Source organism: Dreissena polymorpha, chromosome 4 (genome assembly GCF_020536995.1).
Source record: "Dreissena polymorpha isolate Duluth1 chromosome 4, UMN_Dpol_1.0, whole genome shotgun sequence".
Classification (NCBI taxonomy): Eukaryota; Metazoa; Mollusca; class Bivalvia; order Myida; family Dreissenidae; genus Dreissena; species Dreissena polymorpha.
This window is the reverse complement of record NC_068358.1, coordinates 141,981,738-142,003,060: the sequence shown is the minus strand read 5'-3', so window position 1 is coordinate 142,003,060 and position 21,323 is coordinate 141,981,738. Positions and strand designations below refer to the sequence as shown.

Sequence of the window (21,323 nt, the reverse complement as noted above, 5' to 3'; positions counted from 1 at the left end):
ATCGAGACTGATTTATGCGCCGCGGGAGTATATAGTATATATTGTAATCATACATGTTTTTATTAAAATGAACGCCAAATAAAAATGCACTACCTTATATGTTTTTTGAACATAGAAATCGGATGATTTCTTTTGTTTAATCGTATTTAATTAAGCTCGATCGTGGAGCTAGACGTGCCATTCAACACACATCTACAAGTACAGCAATATTGCACGTGTATTTATTATGTTCTCGCTTACCTGTGAAGCAGGCGACCATGGTGCACTTGTTCGTCTGTCAGATCAGTGTCGCTTGTCGCGCGCGGCAGACGTTCATTCATAATGTCCGGTAGGTCGCTGTAGGCTGCGGCGGGACGGAGCATGTTGCCTTGATCCTCAGTACCTGGTGTAGATAGTGCATTATTTCAGCCGCTCTCTGGGAAAACTGGGCTTTATGTATGTGCGTACAGTACAATCCCGTATTAGCCTGTGCAGTCAGCACATACTAATCAGGGACAACACTTTCCGCATACATTTGAGTTTCCGTTCGTATAGAACTCTTTTTAAACAAAAAAAACGGTATGTTGTTCATGATTAGCCTCATGATGACAGCACGGGCTAATCAAGACGACACTTTACTCACATGCATAATTGCCAAGTTTTCCCAGAACGTGACTGATTTTGGTAATAATTTGGATATGTTTTATGAATGTATTTACCTTCCCATTTCAAGAAATATGAACACACTATTGTGTTTGAATATGTTCTCTTCTTAAAATAAGTTTTTGAAAAGATAGATGAAATGAACAAAAACCAACTACCATAATCTCAAGTCCGTTGTGCATATATACAGAGTGGCAAAATACATGTATATGTTAATGTTATGATGAATCATATACATATAGTTATTAGAATGTGATTGTGGTTGCGTCGCGGTGTTGATTTTATCGAGCTGCTCGTGTCAGTCACCTGTGATCTCCTCTAGCAAGTTCTCAAGGTCGAGACAGCGCCTCCAGAGGTCCCTCTTCTCCCGGGTCAGCTGCCCTATCTCAAACTCCATGTCTCGCTCCTGCAGGCGCGCCTCCATCAGCTGAACAAGCACATAGCGTCACGCCATCAAGTCATTTACAGTGATAAGTGGTAAAAATAATAAAATGAGCTACATTTAGCTTTGCTCTAACCGCGGACTAAATTAGTTCAATAGTTCATACAATAGTTCGGCACACAATATAAACGGTCTGTCATCATTGGCGTGATTTTTTCGGAGATGCATTAAAAAAGCCAACTTTACTTCCGCGGTGACGCTAATCACAAGAAAAAAGCATTATCGACATAAGAAGACGCCAGTGATTACAAGTGTGGGTAATAATGTGTATCGAATAAATGAGCATTACCTATTGAATTATTTAAGTCAGCGGGGTGGTTACAACCGGCAAGTAACATCAAATATATTTTTTACTATTCTATTGATATTTTACTTAAAAAATCGTCTAAACTTTACTCCTAACAACATCGAAATAAAGTGATGTCAAACCTTAGAAAGAAGCAGTTTTTGCTCCATTTGGTTGTCATGGTAACTGATCATCCTCTGTACAAGAGACCTAAACTCCGCGTCTGAAAGCACAAACATTTCCATAATATAGGCGTTGCTAAAGAAAGTACGGGTTATCGCGGATTTTCTTATTCGGTTCGCAAACTCAAGTAAGTTTACATTTAACGCCGTCGGTTATAAATTGTATGCAGTCTGTATAATATGTGTAAAAGGTTGTTTGTAAAAAGAGTAGACGATTGATCAAGAAAAAACTGCTTTTCATCAAGTTTTCCTCTACAGAGCTTGATTTCTTGTTTATTCAAATTTGTTTATACGCCTACCGGAGTTGGAGCCTGCACACCTGGCCAACTTGAGCTCGTGCAGATGTTCCAACATGGCCTCGTGCTTTAAGACCTCCTCGTTTGTCTGCAGCGTCTCCGCCTTGATCTCGTGCTGTCACGTGCAATCATCAAGACGTAAGCAAAAGTATTCTCAATTTGATTGATTATACATGGACAAAATGCTGTTATTGTTACAGAAACGCGGCTTTATTTATTCATACATTGTAGTTGCATATTTGCTATCTTTGCAATAATGTCACGTTACGCACGACCATACACTTATAATCGCTTTCGAATATTGTTCTTTAGAGACTAACGGGGTCATAATTCTTTTTGGGGGCATACATATATGGTTATAAGCGAATTCCGGCTAATTTGGACGATGTATTAATAACTTATTGATGATGTAAATATATTATATACAATGTTTATACCAACGTCATGTCGCCTTTGACATAAATACATTATACACAATGTTGATACCTACTTCATGACCCCTTGACACAAATAATCAATAAATAACTCAATCTAAAACGCTCTATCCCATATGATCATAACTACAGCTAACGCTACACGCCAGTACCCATTGTGTGTCGCACTCGGCCAGAGTGTCGGCGAGCTGCCGTCCCATATGAACATAACTACAGCTAACGCTACACGCCAGTACCCATTGTGTGTCGCACTCGGCCAGAGTGTCGGCGAGCTGCCGTCCCATATGATCATAACTACAGCTAACGCTACACGCCAGTACCCATTGTGTGTCGCACTCGGCCAGGGTGTCGGCGAGCTGCCGTCCCATATGATCATAACTACAGCTAACGCTACATGCCAGTCCCCATTGTGTGTCGCACTCGGCCAGGGTGTCGGCGAGCTGCAATCCCATACGATCATAACTACAGCTCACGCTACACGCTAGTCTCTATTGTGTAACGCACTTGGCCAGGGTGTCGGCGAGCTGCCGTCCCATATGATCATAACTACAGCTAACGCTACATGCCAGTACCCACTGTGTGTCGCACTCGGCCAGGTTGTCGGCGAGTTGCTGTCCCATATGATCATAACTACAGTTAACGCTACATGCCAGTACCCATTGTGTGTCGCACTTGGCCAAGGTGTCGGCGAGCTGCCGTCCAATATGAGCATAACTACAGCTAACGCTACATGCAATTACCGAGTGTGTGTCGCACTCGGCCAGGGTGTCGGCGAGCTGCCGTCCCATATGAACATAACTACAGCTAACGCTACACGCCAGTACCCACTGTGTGTCGCACTCGGCCAGAGTGTCGGCGAGTTGCTGTCCCATATGAACATAACTACAGCTAACGCTACACGCCAGTACCCATTGTATGCCGCACTCGGCCAGAGTGTCGGCGAGCTGCCGTCCCATATGAACATAACTACAGCTAACGCTACACGCCAGTACCCATTGTGTGTCGCACTCGGCCAGAGTGTCGGCGAGCTGCCGTCCCATATGAACATAACTACAGCTAACGCTACACGCCAGTACCCATTGTGTGTCGCACTCGGCCAGAGTGTCGGCGAGCTGCCGTCCCATATGAACATAACTACAGCTAACGCTACATACCAGTACCCATTGTGTGTCGCACTCGGCCAGAGTGTCGGCGAGTTGCTGTCCCATATTAACATAACTACAGCTAACGCTACACGCCAGTACCCATTGTGTGTCGCACTCGGCCAGAGTGTCGGCGAGCTGCCGTCCCATATGAACATAACTACAGCTAACGCTACATACCAGTACCCATTGTGTGTCGCACTCGGCCAGAGTGTCGGCGAGTTGCTGTCCCATATGAACATAACTACAGCTAACGCTACACGCCAGTACCCATTGTGTGTCGCACTCGGCCAGAGTGTCGGCGAGCTGCCGTCCCATATGAACATAACTACAGCTAACGCTACATACCAGTACCCATTGTGTGTCGCACTCGGCCAGAGTGTCGGCGAGTTGCTGTCCCATATGAACATAACTACAGCTAACGCTACATGCCAGTACCCATTGTGTGTCGCACTCGGTCAGGGTGTCGGCGACATGCCGTACCATATGATTATAACTACAGCTAACGCTACATGTCAGTTCCCATTGTGTGTCGCGCTCGGCCAGGGTGTCGGCGAGCTGCCGTCCCAGTATGATCATAACTACAGCTAACTCTACATGGCAGTACCCATTGTGTGTCGCACTCGGCCAGGGTGTCGGCGAGCTGCCGTCCTATATGATCATAACTACAGCTAACTCTACATGCCAGTACCCATTGTGTGTCGCATTCGGCCAGGGTGTCGGCGAGCTGCCGTCCTATATGATCATAACTACAGCTAACTCTACATGCCAGTACCCATTGTGTGTCGCACTCGGCTAGGGTGTCGGCGAGCTGCCGGTGGAGGCTGGCTAGTGTCTCCATCCGCTCATCGAGGTCCGCCTCCACGAACCCTGCAACCAACATGGCGGAACTAAGGGCCCGTGTATACTAAGCTACTTAGGGAAAACTCCCTTAAAGGGGCCTTTTCACAGATTTTGGCATTTTTTTAACTTATTCATTAAATGCTTTATATTGATAAATGTAAACATTGGATCGTAAAAGCTCCAGTAAAAAAATCAAGAATAAAATTAAAAAAAGGAAAAGAACATTGCCCGGAGCAGGTTACGAACCAGTGACCCCTGGAGTCCTGCCAGAGTCCTGAAGTAAAAACACTTTAGCCTACTGAGCTATTCCGCCGAGTACACATACTTGCCGTATTTTATACCTTATATAAGCAATCTTCGTAGTTTCACAAAATTTAACGACAAAAAACAGAACTCTCCAAATTATTCAATCGTTTCGCGTTGCAACGCTTTATAATTTTAAGGTTTTAAAATCGTCAAAAGATGCATATAATGGCTATATTAGACCATGATAAATGTTCAGTATTACTGTTTCCTCACAAATATCATAACTAAAACGAAAATGTGCGAATCTGAAACAACTTTTTTCAATTTTGTCAATTTACCAAAGCGTGAAAAGATCCCTTTAAAATGTCTTAAGTAAATGTTGCTTGAATGGCTTTAATGGTTGGTGTGTTTTTTCATTAGGAAAGCAGAAAACGTTTGTTTTCACATAGAAAAATGGTGCATGGAATACAATGTATACAAAACATTTTCATTGGTCATTGGTAAATAATTAAAGTTGCAATTAGTACCGGGATGAATACATTAGTACTGGTTGAAACTTGGTTTAGTGGAGGCATCTTTATAAACTTGTAGTTTTGTAAGCGACCATAAAATTAAATTATTCCAATGATGATTGCAGTGACATGCAATCAATGAATCTAATTGGTTTTCGGTAGCAGATCAACAGTTTAAAAAGCAACGTTAAACATTTTCTATTTCATGGTTTGAGCTACCTAACAAGTAGCAGTGACATATTTAAGAAAGGCACCTGTCAAGCGCTGTTCCATCTCCAGGTCCTTTGCGGTCACGTGCACCTCGTGACCTCCGACCTCGAGTTCAAGACGCTCTGAAAACAAAGACAGTTGGTACCAGGAAGGTGTACACTACGGTTAGGAAAACATGAATGGTTTTCTGTTTAGCGAAAGAGAAAAATGAATGGGATTTTATTATTTACAAAAGACATGCATTACATGGTTAAATTTGTTAATGTTTTGCATTTTTATACAAGAGCTAGTCCGATCCAGGCATTGTTAAACCAAACATGCATTGTATTTTTGTTTCTCGGTTGATTGATCGTCTTTGTTTTTCTTTCTTGTAATAGATAATAATAGACGATTATAAAATTCCCAAAATATCAATGGTTTTAAACCCACCGTTTTCATTTATTAGATCTTCGAGTTCCTTGCTGTACGCGTCGATTGCGCTCTTGTCGTCGTGCAAAATGCTTTCAGTCGTCTCCGCGCGCCTGATCAGGTCGTCGATCTGTTCCGACAGACGCTCGGATAAAGTCGTCGTGGTATCGAGCTTCGACTGGCGCGCGTTCTTAAGGTCTGGGACAAATGTTAATTAGAATAATCAGGGACGTATAGGTCCTTGAAAATAAGTGTCTTTTTTCATGATTGATCGAACCCAAAATGGAAAAAAAATAATAACGAGTTTTTGTGTGTAATTCATATTAATAGACACAAATATGGTAAATTATGAAAAATCTGTCGATTATACACCAGCGTCAATAAGCACTAAAACACTTGCTATGAATGAGCCAAATTCTAGTACGTTGAGTCCTAGACTCGTTTTGAGAAAAACGCTTAAGATTAATTTTTTACTTTTGAATACCGGCATTGGAATGAATTGCGAACACTTTTTGTTAAAATCGAAGACTTATTATTATTTGACCTCGGGAGTTGTTTGACATTGGACGTAATTTCTTGTCAATGCAGACAAGTGTTTGCATAGAAAGTCGATGGATTTATTTATAAATTACATGTATATGCTCAGAGATAGCTCAACAATTATCAATTTATCGTCCAACCAAATGTTTTCTATTCATACAGATATAACTGTGTGCATTTCATTCAAACAAACATTAAGGTAAGAACTTTAAATATCAGTTTTTATTTGTTATAATTAAAAATAGTATTATGCTTTTTGATCCTATAAGTGTTGACAGCTAGTGTTACATCCATGAAGACTTTACTAATGATTTTTTCCTGTCAGTTTTTTACCTATAATTGCTTTACCTTTAAATGTTTTACCTTCTTGTGTTTTACAAGTTTGATGTGTTACATATGAGTGTTTTAGCTATAAGGGTTTTACAAACGAGAGTTTAACCTGTGTATTTTGGGTGTTTTACCTGTTAGTGTTATGCCAACGGATGTAAAATCTATGCGTATTTAACGTATGAGTGTAGTGCTCATGAGTATTGTATGGACTTTTTTGTTTGAATGTTCTATCGATAGATCGATCGATCGATCGATTGATCGATCGGTCTGTCTGTCTGTCTGTCTGCCTGTCTGTCAGTCTGTCTGTCTGTCTGTCTGTCTGTCTGTCAGCCTGTCTGTCTGCCTGTCAGTCAGTCTGTCTGTCTGCCTGTCTGTCTGTCAGCCTGTCTGTCTGTCTGTCTGTCTGTCTGTCTGTCTGTCTGTCTGTCTGTCTGTCTGTCTGTCTGTCTGTCTGTCTGTCTGTCTGTCTGTCTGTCTGTCTGTCTGTCTGTCTGTCTGTCTGTCTGTCTGTCTGTCTGTCTGTCTGTCTGTCTGTCTGTCTGTCTGTCTGTCTGTCTGTCTGTCTGTCTGTCTGTCTGTCTGTCTGTCTGTCTGTCTGTCTGTCTGTCTGTCTGTCTGTCTGTCTGTCTGTCTGTCTGTCTGTCTGTCTGTCTGTCTGTCTGTCTGTCTGTCTGTCTGTCTGTCTGTCTGTCTGTCTGTCTGTCTGTCTGTCTGTCTGTCTGTCTGTCTGTCTGTCTGTCTGTCTGTCTGTCTGTCTGTCTGTCTGTCTGTCCGTCCGTCCGTCCGTCCGTCCGTCCGTCCGTCCGTCCGTCCGTCCGTCCGCCCGCCCGCCCGCCCGCCCGCCCGCCTGCCTGTCTGTCTGTCTGTCTGTCTGTCTGTCTGTCTATCTATCTGTAACTCAGCCAGAAAAATCCCCAACCACATCTATCTATCTATCTGTTACTCAGCCAGAAAAATCCCCAATCACAATGGGGATTGAAACCTGTAACTCCCGGTTATAAGCAGTATAAGTTCTCCTTATACCGAACCCTGCTACACACTCCCCCTCCCATTGAGAAATTCTTCCATGAATTTTCCCATGCCACGATATCTGAGGGACGTCTGACACACATGTAGGTTTTTTACGTTTGGCGCCAATGTAACTCAGCCAGAAAAATCCACAACCACAATGGGAATTGAGCCCGGTACCTCCCGGTTCCAAATCAGGCAGACACTCTACCGCATAACTATAAAAGCTAGCTCATATAGCAAGGCAGTATAAGTTCTCCTTATACCGAACCCCGCTACATATCTATACTGTCTAACTCACCATGCGGGTATTATTGACAGGTAATAACATGTTTAACATATTCATTATCATGAATGATGTGCCAATTAGTGTGCAATCTTTGTGTGGTGTGCCAATGAGTGTTTTGTCTATGAATGTTGTATCTACGAGTGTGTTTGCAATATATGTTAAACTTTTGAGTGTTGTGCAAACGAGTATAGACGAGTTAATTGTTATTGTTTACATTCGGGATTTTCAGCGCATGCGCACTGACTGGTTGGCAAAAACACTGGTTACAGTAATGTAAAACATGTATAAAGGACTTTTGTTTAGTCAATAAAACGATAAAATAATCCGAAATAAACATCAAATCTCTTAAATAATAGCGCAAATAAATCATATTTAGTACCAATAAATTTTTATTCATAAATATATTTTCGTCTTTATAAAAATACGAATTAGTTATTAGCATCAGAGTAAAAGTGATCGAAAGACTAAATACTGAAAATTCCACAAAACAGAACAAATAAATAAGCCGTATACTTTCTTATAGTAAGACTTTTATAAATGATAAATAAAAATAATGAAACAGATATTTATTGATCATAATTCTAAGTGGTGTGGATATTGTTATTGTTCATCAGCGGTCGAATGTGTAAGAGGGGCATTTAATCAATAATAAAACAAAGCCCTAAAAAAGCGGAATACATAACAATTGTTAAATTTTGTAATTTTCTTTTTCATTGAATGAATATTCATTTCGTTTCCATTGAATGACAATAATTATTATTAATAATTTTAAGCATACAAATGGAAAAAACCTGCACAATGTGCCAATTGAACTGTCTTTGCATGTATATTGAAATCTCTTTACTTTGTGATAAGGAGTGATACATGTAACAATCAAGCATTTTATGATAAATAACACTATATATTTAATTTAGTTTAGGCAAGTATTTGTGATTGCTTTTTTCATGATGATGTTTCATCCACTGCTGTAATGTACAATGTTTACGGTAATTGCCGATTTTATATTTACCGGTAATCGTTAAATACATTAATTGTGTTGAAGCAAAATTGCACACAATTTTAAATTTATAGACATTAAACACTGTATATTATGATTAAACTGGCTATTATATATACACTTAATCCTGCTAATCTATTTCGGACTGATATCTTCATTTTTTTTTAAATATGTCAACATATTTTATTAAAGCAACTGGTACGTATGTTGGCTTTAAAATTTGGCTGAAATGACTGGGCAATATGCCAAGAGATGACAAGGAGGTATCATAAATTGTGTTTAATGACCATAAAATCTTCTGCCACATTTGGTTTACGCAGGCACCCAAAGTATAGGTCACTGGGTTTATGACACCATTGTTTAATTTGTAATTGTCTGGACAGTATCCGATCATAACAAGATAATCTGATTGCGATGAACAAAGATGCAATTAAACACCGGGTTAAAAATGATGAAACAAACAGTGTCAAAATTGGTGTGAACAATTAAATAAAAACAATTTCATTTATCGAGAGAATTTATTTAATGTGTAAAATGGTAAGTTTTTACAGACATATTAAGGTTCGAATCAGAACTATATGTTGCGTACATAAAATCGATCTATTTGTTGTTTTAATTGTGTTCTTTCATTAAATTTAATTTATTCTTAGAGAATTACCATTTCTGAGATTTTTTATTCTAAAATGATTTGCTAAGTAGAGAGATCTTTGTGGTAACCACATACCGAGCTCGTAGATTGTGTTCAACTCCCGAGTTCGTTTTTAGTAAAAACAAATAACAACAATATAATCGTTCCTAAAATGCATTTTCTTGCATGCTAATGTTTTATTCAGATATTATTTATAAAATTATATTTGATATAGTGCATGATTATCAATAACATCGATGATTATGTTCACCGTCTCTGTATGCGCTTATATGAATTCCATCTCTTTTTGCCAACCAGTGGGCGGAGTCTAAACTTTGCAGGTGCGCGTGACGTCACGCGTTAACTCGTCTATTTAACCTATGAGCTTTGTGTCTATGAGTGGTGTGCTATCGGTGTATTCATACGAGTGTTTTACTGGAGTTTTTTTTATCTGTGTTTGACATATGATTGAGTCTTATATATGAGTATTTCGCTTATGGTTGCTTTACTAATTAGTGTTTGACCCCTGAGTTATTTGCATAATGAGTATTTTGCATCGTAGAATTTCGCCTGTTTGTGTTACCTATGAGTGTTTGGTTTAGTTGCTGTATCTCCACCATCTGCTCCCGGAAGGAGCGGATAACTCCTAGGATTCCTTCGGGGTCATTGACGTCTGCTTGAACACCAACAGATGTCATTGTCATATTGCTCTGAAATAGAGGTAGACGCTTCAAGCTTCCACTGCGATAATATTAGTAGCGCGAACCTTAAGGTTTACAATTACACAATATTACAATAAAAGATGTACGATAAATATTATTGTTTCACGAGTTCAACTGATCTACATACGATATAAGTACGATATGTTTCTGCAATTGAATACATTTTTATCGACAATGTACGAGTTTGGGCGAGTCTTTGCGAGTTTTTACGACGTGCCCATGAATAAATGACGACAATTTTTTAGCAGATGCCAGGGCCGTACCCAGGATTTTTTTACTGGGGGGGCCCAACCGGGGAGGGTTTGGGAGGGGTCCCCCCTCCCTATATATATACTTTTTTTAATTTGGCACTTTGCAAGGTGAATTTTAATGCTTATAAAAAACGTATTTTGTGATATGAATTAATGGAATATAACAAGTAAATCAGCACATTTCGGAAGTCTTAAGCTTTAAACATTGGTGTGAATTCACAACAATATTAAAAGCTTTAGATTTCCGAAACTTACAGGTTTAAACTGACGATTATCCACATCAACTCTTGTATTGCTTCCACCATTTTTTTCACAAATCAATAACATCACAGGTTTTTTTAATCTGATTTTTTGCGAAAGACCTTGCCATTTTTGAGGAAAAACATTGCGCGAAACGGCTTATTTTTGGGGGAAATAATGAAAGTTTTAAATAATCAATTTAACATATTTTACTGTTTTCAAACAAATTCAAGAAAAGAGATAATTTAATTATACAATATTTTTCTACACTGGATCAGGTTAACTTATATAATGAGATCAATTTGTTGATTCAATTTTCATTTTTTTACCAATGAGCCATTAATAGGCTAATATTACTCAATTCTCGGTACTCAATTATTTTAAATACTGAATTCTGCCAAATTCTTATCTGTTGCTTGGCAAATTTATGAATCTGTTTTTCTTTTAAACAAACATGTTAACTATCTCATCGTAGTCTTTTTCAGTGATTTCCTTTCAAAAATTATAAATACTCAGTTTTAATACCTTTGTCAGTGTTTTTGTTCCGGTTCAAATTCAGGGCCCTATTCTCAATGCAAAAAGTATATATTGGGACCTAAAAATTCCCAATAAAAGGTTTCCAAAAAAACAAACAATTAAACTTTTAGAAGGGAAAATTACGTCTAGGGCCTTCTCAAAGAAGGAAAAAAACTGCGTCGGCAATTATCAGACCATAGTCTACGACCTCCTGTAGCAGTTGCTTCCATTCCCTGCACTTATCAAAATACATGTTTCATCAACCATCGATAGATGAAGCATTCATGATCACAATGGGGGACTGATCGGGGATGTGTGTACAAGGCGATAAGAAAACATTGCCTAGAGGCTTATCTCGATTGGCGAGCGTTAATCCCCTTGTTTATCAGGGACAATAAAACATAGCTGCTCTTTTGTTTTGAGGGAAAGTGTACTGTGGGCCCTTGCATGAGAGAAAAAATTGCAGTGGACCGATCATAAAAAAAATCATAGTTCGACAGCCAGCTGGGGGGGCCCGGGCCCCTGGGCCCATGGCCTGGGTACGGGCCTGGATGCAGTTAGCAAGTCTTCCGAAGTCCCAGAAAACTCATGTAACGTGTGTGAAAGGTACAAAGCAAAGAAGCGCTAAGACGAGGAAGACATGTGGGTTCAGGATTTTGCGGGATGCCTTTGACATGACCCTGTATACGAAACGAATAAAAAGCATTGAATCGAAAAGAATATTATTTTTTATATTAAAAAATTTAAACCTAATTAGCGAGATCTGGCGATATAATTCGACAAAGAACAGCATTTGCACAAAATCTGCAAGACACCAGTCACCGCCTCGCCAGAATTCAATCTGCATGTATACAGCAGTGAAAGAGCTCAGAACCAGTAAAACCTCAGTGCACAGGTTTTTCACAGGATGTGAAAAATCCTGAGCTCGAAGGGGGGATTCAACCAAGGTCTTCCGAGTGGTAACCAGAGACACTAACCCCTTTGCTAAAGGGCTATCCCACAGCAAGGTTGCTGTAATTGACCTTATTTTACTACATTCCATTTTCATAGATAATATAAATGCACATTGAAACGTAATATTTAACCCATTTAACACCTTGAAAATCTTGAAATGATACTTACGGTGTCCGAATTATCTGGTAAAATTATAGACATGCATTTCGTGTTTCGAACCGTTGTTGCTAGTGCGGGGAATGAAGGCTGACGTCATAATAAATCATTTTTTGACGTCATAACGTTAATTGCTTACTTTCTTTGTAATAAACAAAGATTAAGATTTTTATGATTAAATTAACATTCTGAGCAAAATATTCAATTTAAGTAAATTTATTTAACAATGAAAACGGTTAAATTATTTATATCAAAACGTACTTAATCCTTCAGATAGGTCATTTAAGTTGTTAACTCGTGTTTCTATGACAATAACTACAGGCAATATCCAAAATTTTAATGTTTGAGTTAGTGGATTTTAACCTGATTCCTCTAGTCTATAGTTTCTTGTGGATACTTTCTGAGACCTTGACCTGTCAAATGTTGACATTTTGAACACATTTTGCATCCGACTCAGTGAGAGAGGAATATCTTATTGATTAACTGTTCATTTGGAGAAATGGAGGATCCTGTGCTTCAACGGAAAGTGGAAGAATGGCTAAAATGGAGCAAGGTAAGCAAAACAATACAGGTAGCGTGCCATAGGCGGATAAAGAGCACTACATTCGAGTTACATGTACTGGTCGAGGTTGTACTCCTATAAATATGAGGTCGATTTACATCGACGTAAGCGGGGAAGCTTACGTCTAATTATTTGGACTAGTCGAGGTCCGACATTACCGATAGCCGAATGAAAATATCAAAAAATATATCTGAATTAGCGAATGTCTGATACTATTGTTAATACTAGTCATACTCAAATATGCAATTTAATTAAATGAAACTGCCACTATTTCGAAATAAGTGCTTCTTATTTATTTTGATATTATGACATGAATGACATCGAGCATTTAATATTAAAGCCACTAAATTATGCCATAATTTCCAAATGGAGGATCAATAACCTAATAGTAAGACAAGAATTTCTTGTGACGTTGCCAAGATAACTTATGAATTCATCCTTCCAAATGCTTCAAATGTATTGATTTGCAAAGGCATTAATTGACTAATTGTTTATAGTGTGCAAATCTGTAACCATAATTTATAAGTTAAATATAAATAAATTCAGAGTGATGCAACCATTTTGCATAGACTTTGAATGGATAGTTATCACATATTCAAACAGCATATTTGAAAACACAATTATTAAATGGGTATCATGTCATATGCACCATCACGCACTATGGTCAGGAGCTAACCTGTCCGCTAATGAGACCACAAAACCTTGCCTAACTTAACAAACTGTGTGCATGGCATAAAATCAATTTTTGCATTATTTGAGTCAAATGTTATTAAATAAAAAGGAAACAAAATGTTTGCTTTCTCCGCTTTTACTGTATGGAATTTTTTTTCTTTATAGGAAGTCTCCTCTTTAAAAAATTCAGTCTAGACAGAAGTGTTGTGATATATTATCCTGTGCAACTGTGCTATTCTGATATTCACATGAATTAAGCCAAGTTTTCAAAGATTCTAATGGAGTGATTCCTCTGATGATTTCAATTTTGCTTTTCTCTATATTTTATGAATATTGTTATAATTTGATCAAGTTTTTAGGAACGACTAGTACATTTCAGCTGATCTCTTGTGAAATAACTTTATGTCATCAACATTTACAGGGTACTGCACCTGAAAAGTCACTAGCATTGATAATTTTTTTTAGAAGCTCGGAAGCAATAATTGTCCCAGGGACCATTAATTATGATGTCTCTGCCCAGTTTAACTTGCTCATGTGGGTTAAATATATATGGTCAGTAGGTGCATTGAAAAAAGGGCCTGTTGTTGTTATGAATATAATTAATGTCAAGTAATGTAGTTTTCAGTTGTATGTATTGTATGTATTTATTTTGACCTTGCGGTCAAGGATAACCCATGAAAGTACAAGCACTTATTTCCAATGGGTTCCTTTGGTTTTGCTGAAGAGACAGCAAGCAGAAGAGACAGTATTGGGATACAAGGAATCTGGGTGCGATACCCTAGCTCTTTGCGAATAGATACCTCGGTTCTTTTACGTGCTCAGTGTATAGCACTGATACACACGATAATTACCTGGGTTTACAAGGTCGCCGTGGTGTAATGGATATGGTGTCCGCCTTGCGACCGGGAGGTCACGGGTTCGATCCCCGCTGTGGGAGCGTTCTTTCGATCTCCCATATAGACACCAAGTACTGGTTCTAGGCCCAGGAAATGGACTCGAGAGCATTTCAAATAAGTAGGAATTACTTTCTATGCAATCGAGCTAAAATAAATAGGTTTAAACTAATTACCTGGGTTTCATACCAGTACATCTCTAGTTGGGTGAAAAACAATTGAAGCATTTCTGAAATTTCCAGTGCCCCAATCAGATTTGAACCGGGAACCTCTGGAATGGTAGACCAGAGTGTTACCACTCGACCACCGCACCACCGTACCTGTGGCAGCAAATTCTCCTAAAGAAAAAATGTAAGTGAGGGCTTAAGTTACTTTTATTGTATACTCCGTTTCTGATGTGAAAAATGATACTACTGTTTCAGAATGAGACAGATAACAAAGAGATTCAAGCCCTGGTTGATGAAGGCAATGCTGATGAGCTCCAGTTACGGCTGTTTCACAGAATGGAATTCGGAACTGCAGGTAGTGTTTATTATTTTATTGAACATACTTTTACTAGACATCATGACTCATGTTTATAAAATAAGTATGGTTTAGTTAAAGATTAAAATAGGCTGTAAATCATTTAAAGCATCTATTTTTAATTGTTGAAGTATACATATATATGTTGTTAAAACAGTTAACATCACAGGTGTGTAAAATTCCAATGGCCCGTTTGTATATTAATAACTTACATTTTACTGCGGACACATATGATATACTTTTCAGGAAGCAACAATATTGTACCGGGTTAATGCTTGATACTATATATTGCTTTTATCATCCTCTTGAAAACAGTAATTAAATAACGTTGAAATTGAATGAAAATTTTCCCCACAAATTTCAGGAATTGCCGCTTTAAACTCTGATGATAAGGTCTAAAAAAGGAATACTTTCAAAAAGTTTTTTTTTGCATGTACGTGTTATGATCTTAGAGTCTTCATTTGAATGGCAGATATAGCCTGTTGTGCTATGCAGGTCTCCGTGCAAGGATGGGTGCAGGATATAACATGATGAATGATCTCACAGTCATACAAGCTACACAGGTAAGGCCAACTGAATGATCTCACGGTCATACAAGCTACACAGGTAAGGCCACCTGAATGATCTCACAGTCATACAAGCTACACAGGTAAGGCCAACTGAATGATCTCACGGTCATACAAGCTACACTGGTAAGGCCACCTGAATGATCTCACGGTCATACAAGCTACACAGGTAAGGCCACCTGAATGATCTCACGGTCATACAAGCTACACAGGTAAGGCCAACTGAATGATCTCACGGTCATACAAGCTACACAGGTAAGGCCAACTGAATGATCTCACAGTCATACAAGCTACACTGGTAAGGCCAACTGAATGATCTCACGGTCATAGAAGCTACACTGGTAAGGCCAACTGAATGATCTCACAGTCATACAAGCTACACAGGTAAGGCCAACTGAATGATCTCACAGTCATACAAGCTACACAGGTAAGGCCAACTGAATGATCTCATGGTCATACAAGCTACACAGGTAAGGCCACCTGAATGATCTCACGGTCACACAAGCTACACAGGTAAGGCCAACTGAATGATCTCATGGTCATACAAGCTACACAGGTTAGGCCACCTGAATGATCTCACGGTCATACAAGCTACACTGGTAAGGCCAACTGAATGATCTCACGGTCATACAAGCTACACAGGTAAGGCCACCTGAATGATCTCACGGTCATACAAGCTACACAGGTAAGGCCAACTGAATGATCTCATGGTCATACAAGCTACACAGGTAAGGCCAACTGAATGATCTCACGGTCACACAAGCTACACAGGTAAGGCCACCTGAATGATCTCACGGTCATACAAGCTACACAGGTAAGGCCACCTGAATGATCTCACGGTCATACAAGCTACACAGGTAAGGCCACCTGAATGATCTCACGGTCATACAAGCTACACAGGTAAGGCAAACTGAATGATCTCACGGTCATACAAGCTACACAGGTAAGGCAACCTGAATGATCTCACGGTCATACAAGCTACACAGGTAAGGCCAACTGAATGATCTCAAAGTCATACAAGCTACACAGGTAAGGCCACCTGAATGATTTCACAGTCATACAAGCTACACAGGTAAGGCCACCTGAATGATCTCAAGGTCATACAAGCTACACAGGTAAGGCCACCTGAATGATCTCACGGTCATACAAGCTACACAGGTAAGGCCACCTGAATGATCTCACGGTCAAACAAGCTACACAGGTAAGGCCACCTGAATTATCTCAAGGTCATACAAGCTACACAGGTAAGGCCACCTGAATGATCTCACAGTCATACAAGCTACACAGGTAAGGCCACCTGAATGATCTCACGGTCATACAAGCTACACAGGTAAGGCCACCTGAATGATCTCACGGTCATACAAGCTACACAGGTAAGGCCACCTGAATGATCGCAAGGTCATACAAGCTACACAGGTAAGGCCACCTGAATGATCTCACAGTCATACAAGCTACACGGGTAAGGCCACCTGGGGATTGGCTTTAATGTTGCATTTGAGCCTCACTATGGAAAAATGGGGCTTAATGCAGGTGTGTAAAGTTTTGACCCAGATCAGCCTGTGCAGTTTGTATATATTAATCAAGGACAACACTTTCCGCCTAAACTTGATTTTGGCACAGAAGAAACTTCCTTTAAACGAAAAATTCATAAAAGTTTCATCTCTTGTTAGCATGTGCAGACTGCACAATCAAATTTTGAAGGAAACATTTCCCCAGAGCGAGGCACATTTTTCACATGCAAGAAGATATTATTATTCTTTTTTCTCTGTAATATCTATCCCCACTGTGCCATATTTTGTTTTCATATGTAAATGGTAAACATGTCTTTTAAAATGTAAGCATGATATTTTTACTAAATGAAAACAGTGGTCCAATTTAGGTTATCTAGCATGTTGAAAGTTCAACATCATTCTTTGTTTTTGTTTGTAAAGATATTTGATGTTTAAATGCCCTTTATTGTTACATTTGTAGTGCAAGTACAAGCTGTTTTGTCAAACCAATTGCTATGTGTTCAGATTTCAGTATACAAACAGCATGCAGTATTAATTAAGCAAACTATTGCAAAAAACAAATCAGTTATATCATTTTACACCTTTTATTTTCAGGGGCTCTGTTCTTATGTGATAGAAAACATTCCAGATGCAAAAGAAATGGGAGTGTGTGTTGGCTATGACGGGAGATACAACAGTAAACGGTAAAATAAGTTGCCAGTATGATAATATGTATGCAACATCTGGGTATATGTTGACGAATGAGTTGTGCTTGGTGGAAACCAGGCTTATAGGCTTATGTGTTTATAGTATTGTCCCAGATGTTTGAACAAAAAAATTCTATAAAGGCAGAAGTACCATCCCTGATTAGCCTGTGCAGCCTGCACATCTGGGACAATGCTTTCATGCATGCATTACGCCTGGTTTACCCAGAGCATGGCTCTAAAGTATTCAGTGTTCACATGTGTGCAGTAAATGTTACTAATTATGTAATCATGTTGCCATGGATGCATAATTATCCCCCGCCATAGGCGGAGGGATATTGTTTTGGCGTTGTCCTTCCTTCCGTCCATCCGTCCGGCACTTTTGTGTCTGGAGCCATATCTTGGAAGTGCTTTGGCGGATTTCATTGAAACTTGGTATGAGTATATAAATTGATAAATGTTATGCACGCCAAATGGCATTGTACGCCATCTGTTAGTAATGGAGTTATGGCCCTTTGTATCTTGAAAAAATGCTTTTTTGAGTGTAAAATATAACACTTTTTTGTCCAGAATATATTGGCGGGGGATATCAATTCAATGAATTTGCTTGTTTGTTTGGCTGTTGTTTATGTTGGCTTTAACAATTTGCAACAACTATCACAGTGAAAAAATCAAAATTGTCATAATTAATTTACTCATAACAGTTATTAAATTAGGTTTTATAACTGGAGCTAAGTATTGGGATACAGTATCTGTTTGGAACATTTTTGAGTCATAAGGATGCAGTGACATTTTTTTAAATTGCGGACACTGGTAATGTAATTATGAATTAAATTTTTGAGCTTTTAAATTATATGTGGGCTAACACAAGAACACTTTTCAACACTAGCCCAATATGTTAGTATTTTATTATCTCTGTATACAGTATCGAACAAACATTTGAACATTTTTATGCCCCCGGATCGAATGATCGAGAGTTTATTGATTTTAGTCTGTCTGTCTGTCTGTCTGTCTGTCTGTCTGTCTGTCTGTCTGTCTGTCTGTCTGTCATAAACTTTAATTTTTGGTCATAACTTTTGCAATATTAAAGATAGCAACTTTATATTTGGCATGCATGTGTATCTCATGGAGCTGCTCATTTTGAGTGGTGAAAGGTCAAGGTCATCCTTCAAGGTCAAAGGTCAAATATATGGCTTCAAAGCGGCACAGTAGGGGCATTGTGTTTCTGACAAACACATCTCTTGTCAAAATTGTTATTTTTTCAATAGTTTTTTTGCTGCATTTTATATAAATGCTTATGTTTTTTTCAGGTTTGCTCAGTTGACATCCACAATATTTCTAAACAAAGGCATCAAAGTGTATCTGTTTTCAAAGCTTTGCCCAACACCCTATGTTGTGAGTAAGATCATTATATTTTATTATTCATTGGTTTCTTTTAATGAGATACAAAGGAAAACTTATTTTATTTTTAGCTCATAGAGAGCTTATGAGATTGCCTTTTTTCTCTTCATGTTGTTAATATCCTAGAGGCCACATTTATTTATCTCCTTCAAACTTTGTCAGAACATTAGTCCCAATTAATTTTGGTCAAGCAAGAAACTAAGGAAAAACTAGGCTAGTAGTTTAAATTTAAGAAAAAGTTGTTAAACACTCACAAAGTCACATGTGGAGTCCTATCTTCATTAAACTTGGTAAGAATATTTGTTCTTGCAATTTCTTGGCTGATTTAAAAATGGTTGTGGTCTTGTTTAAAAACATCGCTGCCTGTGAATACTCTCTATGTCATATTTTTTCATTCAATCTGCATGAAATCTTTTGAAAAACATGGCTTCCATGGGGACCGCAAGCAGTTTTCCTTATATGACATTGAGGAAACATTATGAATCTTATAAGCACTTGTTTTTCTGCTATTGTTTATCATGACATTTGCTTAAAAGCTTTATATGCATTTAATAAATCATTTTGTTTATATAAAGGAGCATTTCTTTTAAGGAATTACCAATCTACCATCTGAAGGTTTTGTAATATTATGACATTTATTGTCTTAATGCAGTTATCTGAATATTAATTCTGCCTATATAATATAGTGTAAATTTTCCAACAATATTGTTGATTTTGTTTCTTTCTTAAGATGATAAATTAATGATAATGATTTTGATTGGTGATGATGTTGAGTGGTGATGACAATGATGATGATTGTTGATGAACAGCAACAAACACTTAGGGAGCAAAATTTTACTTTAGCTTCTAACATTGCTGCTTGTAAAAGCCTTCGTAATACATGCATACATTTTGGTATATTTGGTGGGAAATAATATTTGCCTAGATAATTCCTTTTTAAACCCATGTCTCAAATAAGTCAACTGTGATCAACTGGGGTAGTATTGAACATGTGCTCTTTGTTGACCCTAAGACTGGGCCACTGAAGAGTTATTGCTGCATTTAGCCTTTGTGCATACTGTTGATGCTCATGATTATCAGTATTTATCTACAGGCGCACTGTACCCGCCACTACAAGTGTGCATGTGGGGTCATGGTCACAGCTTCACATAATCCTAAAGAAGACAACGGGTACAAGGTGAGAACATCTCAACCCTCACAAGTTTGTTTAATGTAGTGGTTGTTATTTAAATTTTATGTCCAGTTTATAGGATTTTAGCCAATTTGACATTGTCTTCAGTCAACTTCTCATTGTGTTGCACAGGGCTCCATTAATTATAGCTTTATCCTGAATGAGACTAGATTTATTTGAGCCTTAGGGGCCTAATTCATATGTGTAAAGTGTCCGCCTAGTCTGCATTTTCGTTAAGAAATGACTAAATTTTTAACAAACAATTCCATTAAAAGGGGAAAATATTGTCCCTGATTAGCCTGTGCGGACACTTTAGACACATGCATTAATCTTCGTTTTCCCAGAATGCATCTTATCTATCACCTACTGTATAATAATTGATACTTGTGAATAATCTTTTAAAATTTCTTGCAGTACATACAGTTTGATTCATTATCAATTTCATGTAATTTTTTATTTTTAAGTTTTTTCCTGTTATCAAATGTGATGTGAATTGTTTTTCAGGTGTACTGGTCAAATGGAGCTCAGGTAAGAGACTTATCCTTTATGTGTAAGCAACAAAACATGTCCAATATCTTGAATATTAAACAACATAATATGATTAAAATTAGAATACTTCTTTAAGCTAACGGTAGGGTATCATATAGCTGTCGGACTGTCCGTCAGTGCGTCGTGCATTCTGTTTTTCGGAAGTTTTTTACGCAACACTTTCTGAAATTGAGCTGATTTTTGGTATGTGAGTCTATCTACATGACCTACAGATCAAGTGTGAAATTTGTTCTGGTCCATTGATTTTAACGAAGATAAGCCTTAGACTGGTCTAAATTTATGCAAAGAAAAGTTGTAAGCTTTAAAGGGAGATAATTTATATAATTTGTTTGGCAAGCACAATGTCTATCTTTGAGAAGGGAAGAATGTTTTTACACAACACTTTCATATATTGGGCTAATATTTGGTATGTCTGTTTACCTACATGACCTACAGATGAAATGTGAAATTCTGTCCGGTCCATTGATTTTTGGCAAAGTTATGGGCCTTGGACTTAGAAATGTTCTCTTTATAACTGTT

The 21,323-nt window shown here is 38.3% G+C and overlaps 2 protein-coding genes across 5 annotated transcripts in view; one reads left to right on the top strand and one right to left on the bottom strand.

Annotated features, from left to right (window-relative positions):
- LOC127877772 (paramyosin-like) overlaps window positions 1-12,444 on the bottom strand; it is a 14,579-nt gene extending 2,135 nt beyond the window's left edge. Inside the window, exons 1-9 of one of the 2 annotated variants that reach the window (XM_052423999.1) lie at window positions 12,287-12,444; window positions 10,019-10,145; window positions 5,665-5,841; window positions 5,280-5,357; window positions 4,116-4,294; window positions 1,852-1,963; window positions 1,514-1,593; window positions 949-1,069; window positions 241-382 (exon numbers count right to left, since the gene is read on the bottom strand). In XM_052423999.1, coding sequence (XP_052279959.1) covers window positions 241-382; window positions 949-1,069; window positions 1,514-1,593; window positions 1,852-1,963; window positions 4,116-4,294; window positions 5,280-5,357; window positions 5,665-5,841; window positions 10,019-10,145; window positions 12,287-12,319 — 1,049 coding nt within the window. In that variant the 5' untranslated portion in view covers window positions 12,320-12,444. The remainder of the gene's footprint in view (window positions 1-240; window positions 383-948; window positions 1,070-1,513; window positions 1,594-1,851; window positions 1,964-4,115; window positions 4,295-5,279; window positions 5,358-5,664; window positions 5,842-10,018; window positions 10,146-12,286) is intronic. The other variant, XM_052424000.1, reaches the window with a different exon arrangement.
- A 123-nt stretch (window positions 12,445-12,567) lies between these two features.
- LOC127877771 (phosphopentomutase-like) overlaps window positions 12,568-21,323 on the top strand; it is a 31,406-nt gene continuing 22,650 nt past the window's right edge. For all 3 annotated transcript variants that reach the window (XR_008048603.1, XR_008048604.1, XM_052423998.1), the window contains exons 1-7: window positions 12,568-12,827; window positions 14,824-14,923; window positions 15,419-15,486; window positions 17,595-17,683; window positions 18,994-19,078; window positions 20,178-20,261; window positions 20,760-20,783. Coding sequence is in view for 1 of the 3 variants with exons in the window: in XM_052423998.1 (XP_052279958.1) it covers window positions 12,774-12,827; window positions 14,824-14,923; window positions 15,419-15,486; window positions 17,595-17,683; window positions 18,994-19,078; window positions 20,178-20,261; window positions 20,760-20,783 (504 nt within the window). In the remaining 2 variants the exon portion in view is untranslated. The remainder of the gene's footprint in view (window positions 12,828-14,823; window positions 14,924-15,418; window positions 15,487-17,594; window positions 17,684-18,993; window positions 19,079-20,177; window positions 20,262-20,759; window positions 20,784-21,323) is intronic.